General features: G+C 40.6%; 1 protein-coding gene across 3 annotated transcripts in view; it reads right to left on the reverse strand.

Moving 5' to 3' along the window:
- The window catches only part of nfatc1 (nuclear factor of activated T cells 1), a 283,786-nt gene that overhangs the window by 177,702 nt on the left and 93,354 nt on the right, over positions 1-12,730 (reverse strand). For all 3 annotated transcript variants that reach the window (XM_072570842.1, XM_072570841.1, XM_072570840.1), the window contains one exon: positions 8,257-8,397. In XM_072570842.1, the coding sequence (XP_072426943.1) occupies positions 8,257-8,397 (141 nt within the window). The remainder of the gene's footprint in view (positions 1-8,256; positions 8,398-12,730) is intronic.

Here is a 12,730-nt window from a genome sequence, read left to right on the forward strand (position 1 = left end):
TCAGAAGAAATTCATTCTCCTCTTCAGGTGGAAAAGGCATTGAGGCAGTGACATTGGCCATGTCCATCTTACATACTAAGGTATATTCAACACATGACAGAGACAGAAAACCCACTGGATCTGAAACTATTGGAAAGGCAGTCAAGAAGCAAAGCATGATTTGCTCCTGCACTGTTTGCAAGTTGGCAGCATTCATATGGTCTTGGATGCTTTTTAGGACCACCAGGGCTATTCCCATGGTCCCTATACCAAAATTCGTCCCCTGAAGTAAACTATCTCTCTTGCTTAGTGGAGTCTTGGGTCCGGTACTGGTGTTCTTGATGCCATTTCACCCTCCCAATCCCAGATCTGGGAAGATCAGATTTAACTTGGCATAGTGTCTTCTCCCCATTAGCAACTCTGCTGCAGTTGCATAAGGGATGGTCCTATAATCAAATAGGAACTGGGTCAGTTTGGTATCTCATGAAGCTATAGACTGTTTCTTTAAGCCTGCCTTCAAAATTCGGACTATCCTTTCTGTCAGATTATTGGATGATGGATGGCATGGAGCTGTCACTGTATGTAAGGGCGCCAGGATGGAGACCAGGTTATGTATGAACTTTTCGTAAAAATTCATCAGTCCAAAGAAAGACCTAAGCTCCAGTACAGACGTGGGAACCGGGGCAACTTTGATCACCCTCACTTTATCTTCTGACCTACTGTAACACAAGTAGGGCACTTGGATGCCCGCAACACACACTTTTTACTTCTAAGACATTCGCCTGCTTGGCAGAAACGGCTAAAGACAATGTCCAAGTTCTCTAAGTGCTCCTTTTTGGTCTTCCCTGTTTAGCACATCATCTGGATAAATGGTGATCGGGGTGAACCTTGTAAAATGTTCTCCAACGTACACTGAAAAATTGCACAGGCTGGTGATACGCCAAATGTCAGTTTTGTGTAGTGGTACAAATCCTTATGAGTAGTGAATGTATCATATTTCTGAATCCTCATCTTACTGCAGCTGCAAGTACACACAGCTCATGTCCAGTTTGGTAAAGAAAAGCCCCACACCACCCGTCTCCCCCACCCCACCCGGTGAGGGTATCCACTTCCATCGAAATACCATGCAACTCATAAGCTCCACTTGCTGCATTTTCTAATAATAAAGTCAATTGTAGTGCCTGTTTGAAGTTCAGTAGGGCTTCAGCTAGTAGGCGCTTTTGCATGGTTACATCATTAATCTTGCATACCAAATGGTGTCTCAACATCTCATTCAGGATTAAACCAAAGTCAAATGCCTCTGCCAGTCATCTTAACCTAGTCAAAACTTCCAATATGGATTCCCTTGGTTCTGAAATTACTGATTAAAACTGGTAGCATCTCAGAATTAGAGGGGACTTGGATCGTAATATTCATTAACTAAATCCATCAACTCTTGAACAGCTTTCCTATTTGGTTCCTCACTGAAAGTTAGGCTCCTAATAACTGAAAAAGCTGTGGATCCACAAGCTGTCAGGAGAATTAATCATTGCTTTTCATCTGCCCCATTGTCATTTGCCTGGAAAAAGTAATGCATTCTTTCCACATACTGGGCCCAGACTTCAAAAGCAGGGACAAAAGAGGCACACTTCCAAAATAATGGCACGATGCCAGAAATTCTTACCCTATTCAAAGATAACTGTCACAAGTGAATTTCTTCAGGAGCATGCTTTTCCTTGGTTGCTATTAAAATAACTCCACAGTATCCCATCCCCAGATTACCCTTTATTTACTCCTGGCGAGGCCTTAATACTAATCCTGCTCTCTCAGAGCCAGCTCTCAGAGTGAACAGGATGTTTGAGACTCCTATTTATTTCTTTTTTTTTAACCCCCACACTACCACCTAACTGCAGTAGTGCTTATATTTCTCCCCAACACCCATGGTATGTGTGTGCAGGTGTGAGACGCAGTGAGAGACACAAAGTGCACGAACCTTTATTCGATTTCCACCATCAGGAAGATAGGAAAACAAGCACTACCATGACAAGCACTGCCCTTCACATCAAAGGGCAATGCTGTGTGATCAAACAGTGAAGGGGAGGGCAGAGACTAAATCAAAATAGAGTTGGAGGGGGAAATAATACACTCCACTCCCTGCGGCGCCCACCTCTCTCTGAACGACTCCAGGGTGTTGGTGGACACCATGTGCTCCTTCTCCAAGGACACCCGGGCTCTAACGTAACCCCGGAAGAGGGGCAGGCAGTCGGCCCTAATGACCCCCTCCACGGCCCGCTGCCTGGACCTGTTGATGGCCAGTTTGGCCAGGCCCAGGAGCAGACCCACGAGGAGGTCCTCGGACCTGCCCTCCCTCCTCCGTACCGGGTGCCCGAAGATCAGGAGCGTGGGACTGAAGTGCAGCCAAAAGCAGAGGAGAAGGTTTTTAAGAAAACCAAGAAGGGAGTGCAAATGCCCACACCCAATATATACATGGTCCACGGACTCCACAGCGCCACAGAACAAGCAGTTGGGCTGGGAGTCAGTGTACCACCGCAATCTGCGGTTGCAGGGGACTGCTGCGTGCAGCACCCTCCACCCCAGATCCCCGAGAGAGAGGGGGAGGACTCCCGCGTAGAGAGCCCTCCACCGGGGATCCCCACCGCCCGGTGGCAAATGGGCACGCCAAGGAGTGTCCGGACGGTGGATGAGAGAGAAGAGGTGAACGGTGTGCAGCAGCAGTCGATACAGGGCCCGCCTTTTTTACCCCCTGAAAGGGAACAACATTAAAATTCCGGAGGCAGCTCAGGTTGTGTGGCACAGGCTCCCGCGGGAAGTACAGGACCTTGGGGCCAATGTGAAATTCCGTCCGACTGTGGTGAGCGCGGATAGGATCCCACCACACACCTGAGCGTCCTCCAACTGGTGCACTACGTCGGGTCCGAGCACCGCCGTTTTAAGGCGTCGGATGGCGGTGGCCACATACCGGACGTCTACCGCTGCCCTGCTCGCTATGTCCTGCGGCAGCGTCCAGCCCAGGCCCCCGGCACCCAGCACGTCCCCGACCCTGGTCGCCCTCGCCGCCACGGCCCTCCCCTCCGACAGCCACTCGAACCCACGAGTACGGAGGTGCGGATTCCTGAGCAACGGCTCCCTGACGACAGCCGCTACTCCAGCCGGAGGGTAGGCGCGACACGATTCGACCATGTTCCAAACAGTGATCAGGTCCTGGTAAAAGACAGGCAGCGTCTGGAGGGCGACCTCCAAACCGCCATGGTTGACGAACAGGAGCTGCGTGTCGCAGTTGAGGTTACGCACCTGGCGGAAAAAATACGTCGCCAGGAAGACTCCTATTTATACCTAGCAGACAGAGCTTCCTGATTGGGGCGGCTAATCTGATCCAATCAGGGAAATCACCTGGCTTACCTCATTACAATCACTACAGTTGCAGTTTATTTCCTTATCACACTCACTGTTTGCCATCTTCCTTGCACTCACTTTCATTTTCTGTGCACAATTTTACATTAAGTTGAATATTTTCACCTACACTTCCTGGTTTAGTCTCTGCATGTCTCAATGAGAATTATTTATCTGATTGGTTGCAAAACCATGCTGCTTGCCCTGCTCTCACATAGCACTGAAAACAGGATTTCTAAATAACACAAGTTATCACTGAAAAAAGTCATGCAAAGTATATGGCTAACATATACGTTTTGAAAGACATATACTGTTCCTTTGCCATTGACAGTAAAATCGGAGCCAATATTTAGGCATGGGCACTTGCATTACATTAATGCAGAGAGCACCAGCTGCATTCAGAGATATCATGTGAATCATATGGATTCCTTACAGACAGGTGATAAAATGTAGAGTGAAAATATATAATATAGTCCAATCACAATGTGAAAACATGCCGTACCAGAGTATTAAATTATGACCATTAATTTCAGAATGAAACCATACATGGCTTTCAACATTTTATCAGCAATTTAGCAACTATGAGGAATAGTTATACATTAGTTAAAGCTCTTGAGCAAGTTCTTGGCTTATGTTTTAGAGTGGAAAAGACAAATCATTAACAGCCAGTAGCACTTCATTTTCAGAAACACAGAAACAGAAGTTGTTATGCATCAGACAGAAGAGGCAGACAATTCCTCATGTTACGTCTGGAGGGCCATGAGGGAAATCTCAACTCCCACGCACTGGGATATCCTCCAAGAGGGAAACCTTAGACAATTGCATTAGCCTCTTCGGGTAAACATGTTTTGCAGGTTTACCCTGTTATTTTTTTTTAAAAAGCGATGGAAAAAGTGGTGGAGGGGGTAGTGGAAAATTATCCCACAGGCAAAAGATTTCTTCTTCTCAATACCTTACTGCTTAGGGGTATTAGTGTCATACAGGATGCCTTTTTGCATTGTATTATGCCCTCAAAATTGGTAATAAAGTATCTCCCTTGTAAGTCTGTAGTACACAACTAGTCACTTTTTAGTCACTTAGGAATCAATGAAATATTACAATGGCACACACAACAACAATAAGAACTTACATTTACGCAGCACCTTTACTATCCCAAGGTGTTGTTATTGTACTTCTCATAGTTGCTAAATTGCTGATAAATTCTTGAAAGCCACGTGTAGTTTTATTATGAAATTAATATTTGTAATTTAATATGCACACACAGTTAAACAACATATTACACAGACATATATGAATATATTTGCATGTGGCTAAAAGCATGGTCAAATCAATGGACCTTAAAATATTTTTAAAGTTGCAAAGTGACTGAGAGAGGTGATGTGCTGCATAGAGATTTAAACCAGCCATTCCAGAGCTTGGGTCCTTGGCAGTATAAGGTACAGCCACCAATCATCAAGTGATTAAACTCAGGGATGTTCAACTGATCAAAATAAGCAGAACTCTGAAATCTTGGAGGTTTGTAGGGCTAGAGGAGATTACAAAGATAGGCAGGGGTGAGATCAAGGAGGGGTCTGAATACAAAGATGAGAATTTTAAAACTGAAGCATTGCTTTACCAGGAAGCAAAATTAGCCAACAGCTTACAAGATAGAAAATTGTTCTTTTTTATTATCCAGGGATTTTTAAAAAATGCAAATTAGCTGTTGGGAAGGGTGGGGGAAGAAAAAAAAGAGAGAAATGGTGAGGGAGGGAGATATTGAACAACAATAATGCAAGTCATTTAAAACAAAGTAAATGACAATTATCTAACAGCTACCTATTTGGTAGCAAAGACAAAAAGTTTATTAAAGAAAACATGCAGGTATTTGAAACTTTGAATTAATTTGAAAGGAATTGGGGCAACATTGAATACCACGTGAAAATATTTCATCGAAAGATTTTACTGAACATCAATTTTTAATGAACATTTTAGATCACACCTGGTGTTGTAAACTCTTGGTGCACGTACTCCTGGAAATTTAATCATGTGACCTACTTGATGCAACCTGTCCTTGTTTCCCTCACCCACAATGTCTCCTCATTTGTTATCTGACCTGTAAATCCTCCCAGACCCTGCCTTCCCATGCTAGCTGAAACACAATTAAGGCTCTTCATTGCTGGGTTAGATGATGCTTGGCTATCTATCAAACATCATTTACCCCCAGCCTTAACTTTTGAAATATTTGTTAAAAGTAAGCCAAATGTTTTCAAAAGAAAATGACATTTTTTTAATGCTTCTATGTTGTTCCTACAAGGTTGCTTGCAACATACTGGATATTAACCTTCAACTACTTAAGACTGTGGAACAATTCTAAAGGATTGGCCAATCTACTTACACCTGTACTTAGAATGACTCTCTTGATATTGCAAATTGTTAAATTGGAACTTAGTATCCATTGTTTAGCTAAGACTGTCAAAACTGGGTCATGTCTTGTGAGGGAAACATCTGTTGCAAAACTGCCAATTTTCAGTGGATTAGATGGCCAAACTATAAGGACAGGAAGGATAGTGAATAGTTTCATACATGTTATCTAACACTCTAGCCCTGCTCAAGCATTTACCAGGAAAAATAATTTCCTTACAATTTGCAATGACCTGTCTAATCATTCTCGACTAAAAAATTACCTTCCATGGGGAAGATCCCCTTCTGCCGCGTCATTTGTCGGAAAACAAAATCTCCCAATCCCCATAGGCACAATAACTAATGTTGACTAGGTTGCATCCAAAAAAAGTGAAGGTGCCTAGACTCAAGCATGTCAGACATAACGTCAAACTGTACTAAAAGGGCTCTTAAGTGGATGCGTACTAAGATGTTCAATTGATGGCTCATAGTTCAGAAGGTTTCCACAGGCAGCTGTGGAATTTATAGTTTGTGCCAGCATCAGGGAAACCCTCCAAAACAATAACCCTTAAAAGAGGTTCCTTTCATTCAGGTCATGACCATGACTCATAAATTCTAACACTGTCACTGTTGAGGAATAGTCATTTGAAAAAATTCCATACAGTATGAACTTTTTCATAAAATACACACTGAGATTTCAACTGCACAAAAGAAAAATGTCAATGTTATGACAAACCTTTTGTCTGGTTCCAACTCAATCAACATTGCAATCAAAACTGAGCTTGAGCCCAGGATAAGATCACCCTCTGACAGGATTAATTTGATGCTCTCCAGGTGGGTCTATCACATATCATTCATAATTATCTTGCTCTCAGTTCATGTTAGTTACTTTGTTTAGCATTTATTGAAATATGTACATTGAACTTATGCATTACTCTAAGTGCTAACTTTTTAATTCACGTGGTGCGTTCATTTGTAAATCTTTATTTTGAGCCATTCCTCTGTAGAGGTATAGAAAAAGCTGCAAGGAGTACACTGCAAAAGTGTCAGCCAGCTGGAATTCCACACACCACGACTGCGACAAAGCTCCAAAATAAGTGCATTTGGTCAGCTTCCAGACAAATAGGAAGCTGTCCTTGCTGGGAGAAAAAACACATTAAATACACTTATTTCCATGCTTCATTGCAAACGTTTTGTACAGGAGTACCATTCAGCTACCATTATTAAGGAATCCTGCACTTTTGGACAAAGTGATTCTTTACTGCATTGATAGAACTCTTGCCTCATGGGTTCATGGTTTAAGCTTCAGTCCAGGCACATGAGATCATAATCTAGGCCAATAGTTAATGCAGTACTACTGAAGCAGTGGTACACTGTTGGAAGTGATGCATTTTGGATGAGGCGTTAAGCAGAGGCTCTGTCTGCCCTGTCAGCTAGACTCATAAGATCCCATGGCAATACTGAAAGAAGAGCACGGGATTTCTCCTAACATCCAAGCCAACAATTATCATTCAACTAAAATGATGAAAACAGATGGTCTGTTCATTTATTTAATTACAGCTTGAGAGAGCTCGATGTACAAATGGACTGCCACGTTTCCCTCTGTTGTAACTATGACTACTCAAAGTATTTCAATGGCTGTGAAGCATTATGTGATGTCCTAAAGTCATGAAAACCTTGTAGAATTGCACAATATTTCTTCCTTCTATGCACCTTAAACAAATGTAAAATATCAGTTTCTAAAAAATTCACATTAGATAAGGAGAAACTATTATAAATTTAGACAAAAATTCACATTAGATAAGGAGAAACTATTATAAATTTAGACAAAAATATGTGCAAATAGGATAAAACACAGTAGCTAAAAGGGAGTAATAGCCAGTTCTTAAACAAATGTCGACAAAAATTCACTTAAAATTGCTCAATGTTCTATTTGTGAATTCATACCTACAGAAGCTTACAAATGTAAAATAGATACATACTTAAGCCAATTGCCAATTTAAAAGTATTCATAAAACAGCTGTATAAATAGAAGGTCCTAGTCTTTTCTTTTACAGGATTTTCAGACCTTAATCAGTAACATATTACTTTATACCATGGCTGGTCCCTGTGGTTTTCAGTAAAATATTTATACATTGTCCCTAGAATTCAGGGAAGCAGATGCATTCTTTTCTATGATTGACAGCTCAATCTTTTATTTAAGGATTTCCAACACAAGTCATATATTTTATTTCCCAAAAACCATGCAGAAATCCTTCTTACAAACAACAAAGGGAAAAAAATTGTTCAGCCAAAGTATTCTGAAAATGTAAAACATAAATCAGCAGAGGAATGTGCATGACTTCTAATGATGTGGTTATAAAGGAACGTGTGAAAGCAACAAACCAGTTAAGTTAACCCCTTTCTTTGCAGAAAGACTTTACTCCTTGACTAATATACTAATTTACATGAATGAGCTTTTGACCTGCCAAAGCGACAAGATACCATGCTAAGCATCTTTCAACATACCTGCTGCCTTTTCCACAAAGATGACCTTTGACTCTGCGAGGAAGTTGTGACCACTTAAAATCATCATCTTTCCACCAATCACAGGATATCTGTCAATGCTTTGCTTTTCTATCAGTGGCAATTCTTGTGCAGATCTCTGAGCTGAGAGCAAAGGAATAAATTATTAGTCGTGTGCACTGAACTATCATTTCTAAGATCGACTGTATTTTACAATGTTTCTTAATTAGCATGCTACAATAACTCTGCAATTGCTAATGTACTCATTTGATTGTCTGAGGAAAATTAAAACAGTATAAAGCACAGTTTCCAATCCAGTGATTAGAATCAAAAAATGGATATAAATTGTTTATATTTTACTTTTTCAGAGTGTTATGCAAGCTTTAATTTAGATAACAGCCTTAAATAGATGTATTTCTACTTCTAGAATTATTGAACAGGTAGCTGCAAACGCAAAGACAATTATAACACCCTCAGTCCCATACTGCCTCCTCCCACTAACAGTGCAAATGCTTTTCAATCAAACAGTTTAGGAAGCATTATCTACAATTTAAGCGATTCCTGACATCAGCTCTCTGTTACTAAAGTGCAAAATTGTCCAAGGTCTAAAACTGAATGACAAAAGTATTCAATCCTTTGTTTGTTACCATTTCAGTCTTGCACCAAGCTTTGCTTCACAAAATTGATGCCGGGCTGAAATTCCACATGGATTTCTTCTGTAATAACCCCAAAGGGAGACTGCGAAGCTTCCCTGGGAATTTTTTTGATCTAATGTCATACTAAAAAACTTTGATTCACTTTAATGAACTGGATGAATAAGGGCTTTTTTTGCGTAAATAGAGTTTTCACACAAGGCAAAATGTAGTCCTACAGGATTGGAGGGAAAAATTTGGGTCAACTGAAGAGCCATACATTTTCATTGGCAGAAAGTTACTATTCAAAGCAGTGCTTTCTGTATTAACACTGGTTATTGGTGATATCACATAAGAATTGGTTTTAGGTTGCTTGCTCTTCACTATTTTTTATTAGCTGGGAGGAATAAAGTCTCGGTAACGTCCTAAACTGTACTAACATAGGTCCAAAATTGATGACTTTGGACAAGAATGGATGCAAGCAGACCTAGATGTGACGAAGTAAAATGTGACTTTAACCTGACAGAATATATTCAATTTGTATAAATACAGCATTTTAAACATTAGTAGAGTTTGTATCACAGATGTGCATTGAGACTGTTGACTGTTATATTCCATGAGTCCCTTAACAGTCAAGGCCAGTGTCTCAAGATAACAGAAGAAAACTGAGTAACAAGAATTGTTTAGATGCTCACTTTAATCTTTTTAAACACCTCATAAAATCACACATAACCCCTTCAAATCATAAGAATGCTTCAACCCAGAGTTTCAGCGTTGGGTTGATTCCAGGATTCCCATCCCCAAACCCAGAGCTAGTAATTTCCGCTGGCCTGGGATAAGGAAGTGATAGTGACCCTCAGCCCTGCATTGTCATTCGGCTAGTTCAACCAAGAGAGTACACATCTCATGGACTCCCACAGTTTTTGTGGGATCCAGACAGCTTCTTGGGCTCATGGTTCATGGCCGCTCTGAAAAGGTTACAATATCAGCAGAGAAAAAGGACTGAAACAACTCAAGGAACTCAAATTTGGCAAACCTCCAGGACTCAATGACCTACGTCCTTGGGTTCTAAAGTGATAGCTGCAGAGAAGTGGACATGCTGGTCACAGTTTTTCCTAAGTTCACCAAATATTGGAACATTTCCAGCAGCTTAGAAGTTAGCAAGAAAGAGAGAGAATAAAATGAGGAACTACAGTACAGCTAACCAACATCACTGGGAACGTGGTGGTACATTTTACTAAGAAAGTCTTTACCATGCATTTAGAAAAACATTGCATGATCAAATTGGCTCTATATTCGTAGTGCGGGGAACACATGGAATTGGGACTGAGATGAAGAAGGTTCCACTGAGGTACAGATCAACCATGTCTCTCTCCGAATCTTCTGGCCTACCACTAATGCTCACAATTGTATGCATGTGCTTTCAATTTAATACAATCCTACAGTTTCTTACTTTGTCATGGACTATTTGCCTTTCTCACAGTCTTCCTTTTTTCATGGGATATATCTTTATTGGAAATTATTAACTATGTCCTGAAATGTCCATACACTGTCTTATCTTTTAATCTATTTTGCAAATATACTTTAGCCAGTTCTGTCACATACCTTTGCAATTGCCTTATAATCAATACATTCAGATGCAGGTTTGTCACCCACAAATTGAATGTGATACTTTATCAGGTTATTTTCACTCTTCCCTACAGAAATCTTTACTGTGCAATCAATAATTAATAACGCCTTATTACACATACCAGATCTTAAATAACCTGTTCCCTGGTTGATTCCGCATTTTATCATTCGAAGAAACTGTCCCAAATGCACTTATTCTCAAGGTTATCCAATCTAAATGAACATGGAAGTTGCTCACAATTACTGTATTTTTCTTACAAGGCCTCATTATTTGTTTATTTATACTCCACTGATAGATTAAGGGGAGTCTATAATTGCTTCATTGCCCTTTCTGAATCTTAGGTCCACCTAAAAATTGATTCGGCAACTTGATCTTCTGAGCTAATATCATGACTCACTGATGTATTGATCCCTTTCTTTACTAACAAAGCTATCCCACCTTATGCTTTCCTTTGCACATCACTCAGAAATGTCTAGCACACTTGAATATTTATTCCCCAGTCTTGGTCACCATATTTCTGCAATAATTATCATACCCATTTATTTCCCTTTGTGCCATCAATACTCCCAAATTGTTATAAATGCTGCATTCAGATAACAAGTCTTTGATTTTCATTTATTACCATTTCCCTACTCTGACACTATTTCCTGGTGCAGTGTTATGTTTGTAGACTCTGTCCCTTCCTGGTAAGCATTGGTTGTCATAACCTGTATCACAGCCCTGCACTTGTCCTTGACCTTTCTCATTAACTTTCTAAATTTCGATGCACCTAAAAACCCTATCCTTCACTTTTTAGCTTGATGCCTTACCTAAGAACAGAACATTAAAATGTACGAGAAGTAATCCACAATGCCCTTTCAGCTTGCAATTCCATTCAACAGCTGATCTGATTATGGACTTAATTCTGATTTTTTAACTGTCCCCAAAAGCTTCACCTCTCAAAGAAGATCAAAAATCTGTCAAACCTAGCTTTTAATATACTTAATTTAACATGGCACAGCATGTCAAAGTTTCAGAATCTTCCAAGAAGAAAATCATCCTAATTTCTGCCTCAACGTATTTTGAAACTACTGGATTAGTGGTGCTGGAAGAGCACAGCAGTTCAGGCAGAATCCAACGAGCAGCGAAATCGACGTTTCGGGCAAAAGCCCTTTATTTTGAAACTATGCCACTTGTTCTGTCCTCCCTTACAAGGGAAAATATCTTCAGCATTTGCTTTGCCAAACCCCCTCTAAACCTTATGTGCTTCAATAAAATCATGTTTCATTCTTATTAACTCCGACAAACGCATGCCCAACTGGTTCAATCTTTCCTCCAAAGACATTCCCTGCATCCTTGGAATCAATCTAGTGAATGCTCTTTGCACTGTCTCCACTGGAAGTATTTCCCTCCTTAAATAAGGAAAATAAAACTGTATACAGTACTCAAGGTGTAGACTCACTAAAAACCTGCACAGTCATAAATAGACTTCCCTTCTTTTATACTTTCCCCTCTTGAAATAAAGGCCAACATTCCACTTATCTTCCTAACTACTTGTTTTGCTTACATACTAACTTTTAAGGATTCAGGACACCCAGATCCTTTTGCACTGCAGTCGTTTTCCATTTATATATTATATTTTCCTCTACCACATTTCCCGCTGTTATACTCCACAGTCATCAGGGTCAGAAGTCTCGTCATCCGGCTCATTTGCTTGTCAGATAACCTTTCCATTCACGGTAGTGACTATCTTACATTCCTCCCTTCCTTTTGACTCTTCCTACTAATTTTGGGAGACTTTTAGTGTTTTCTACCGCAAAGACAAATATAAAATTCCACCTGAATATCTGACGATGGTCACAGCATGGTTCAAGAGAAAACCATCCCAACAGAATAGATACAGTTCCACAGATAGTCTTCCTAATGAAGGGCTTTTGCCCAAAACGTCGATTTTGCTGCTCCTCAGATGCTGCCTGAACTGCTCTGCTCTTCCAGCACCACTAATCCAGAATCCCTAATACTAATGTCAGGGTCTCATGATTTGAAACCCATTCCTCCCACACCAAACACTTTACACCACACGTTCAATGCTCTGATCGTACTAGGTCTATGCATGTCAAATCAAGTTGATGCAACCTGTCCTCAAGCTGGTCTCTTAAGCCCTGGTACAATTCTGGTGAACTTCCAATTTTGTCTCTTAAGATGATTTTTGCCTTTTTTCATTGTTGGCCCTCAA

This window comes from Chiloscyllium punctatum, chromosome 5 (genome assembly GCF_047496795.1).
Source record: "Chiloscyllium punctatum isolate Juve2018m chromosome 5, sChiPun1.3, whole genome shotgun sequence".
Lineage (NCBI taxonomy): Eukaryota > Metazoa > Chordata > Chondrichthyes > Orectolobiformes > Hemiscylliidae > Chiloscyllium > Chiloscyllium punctatum.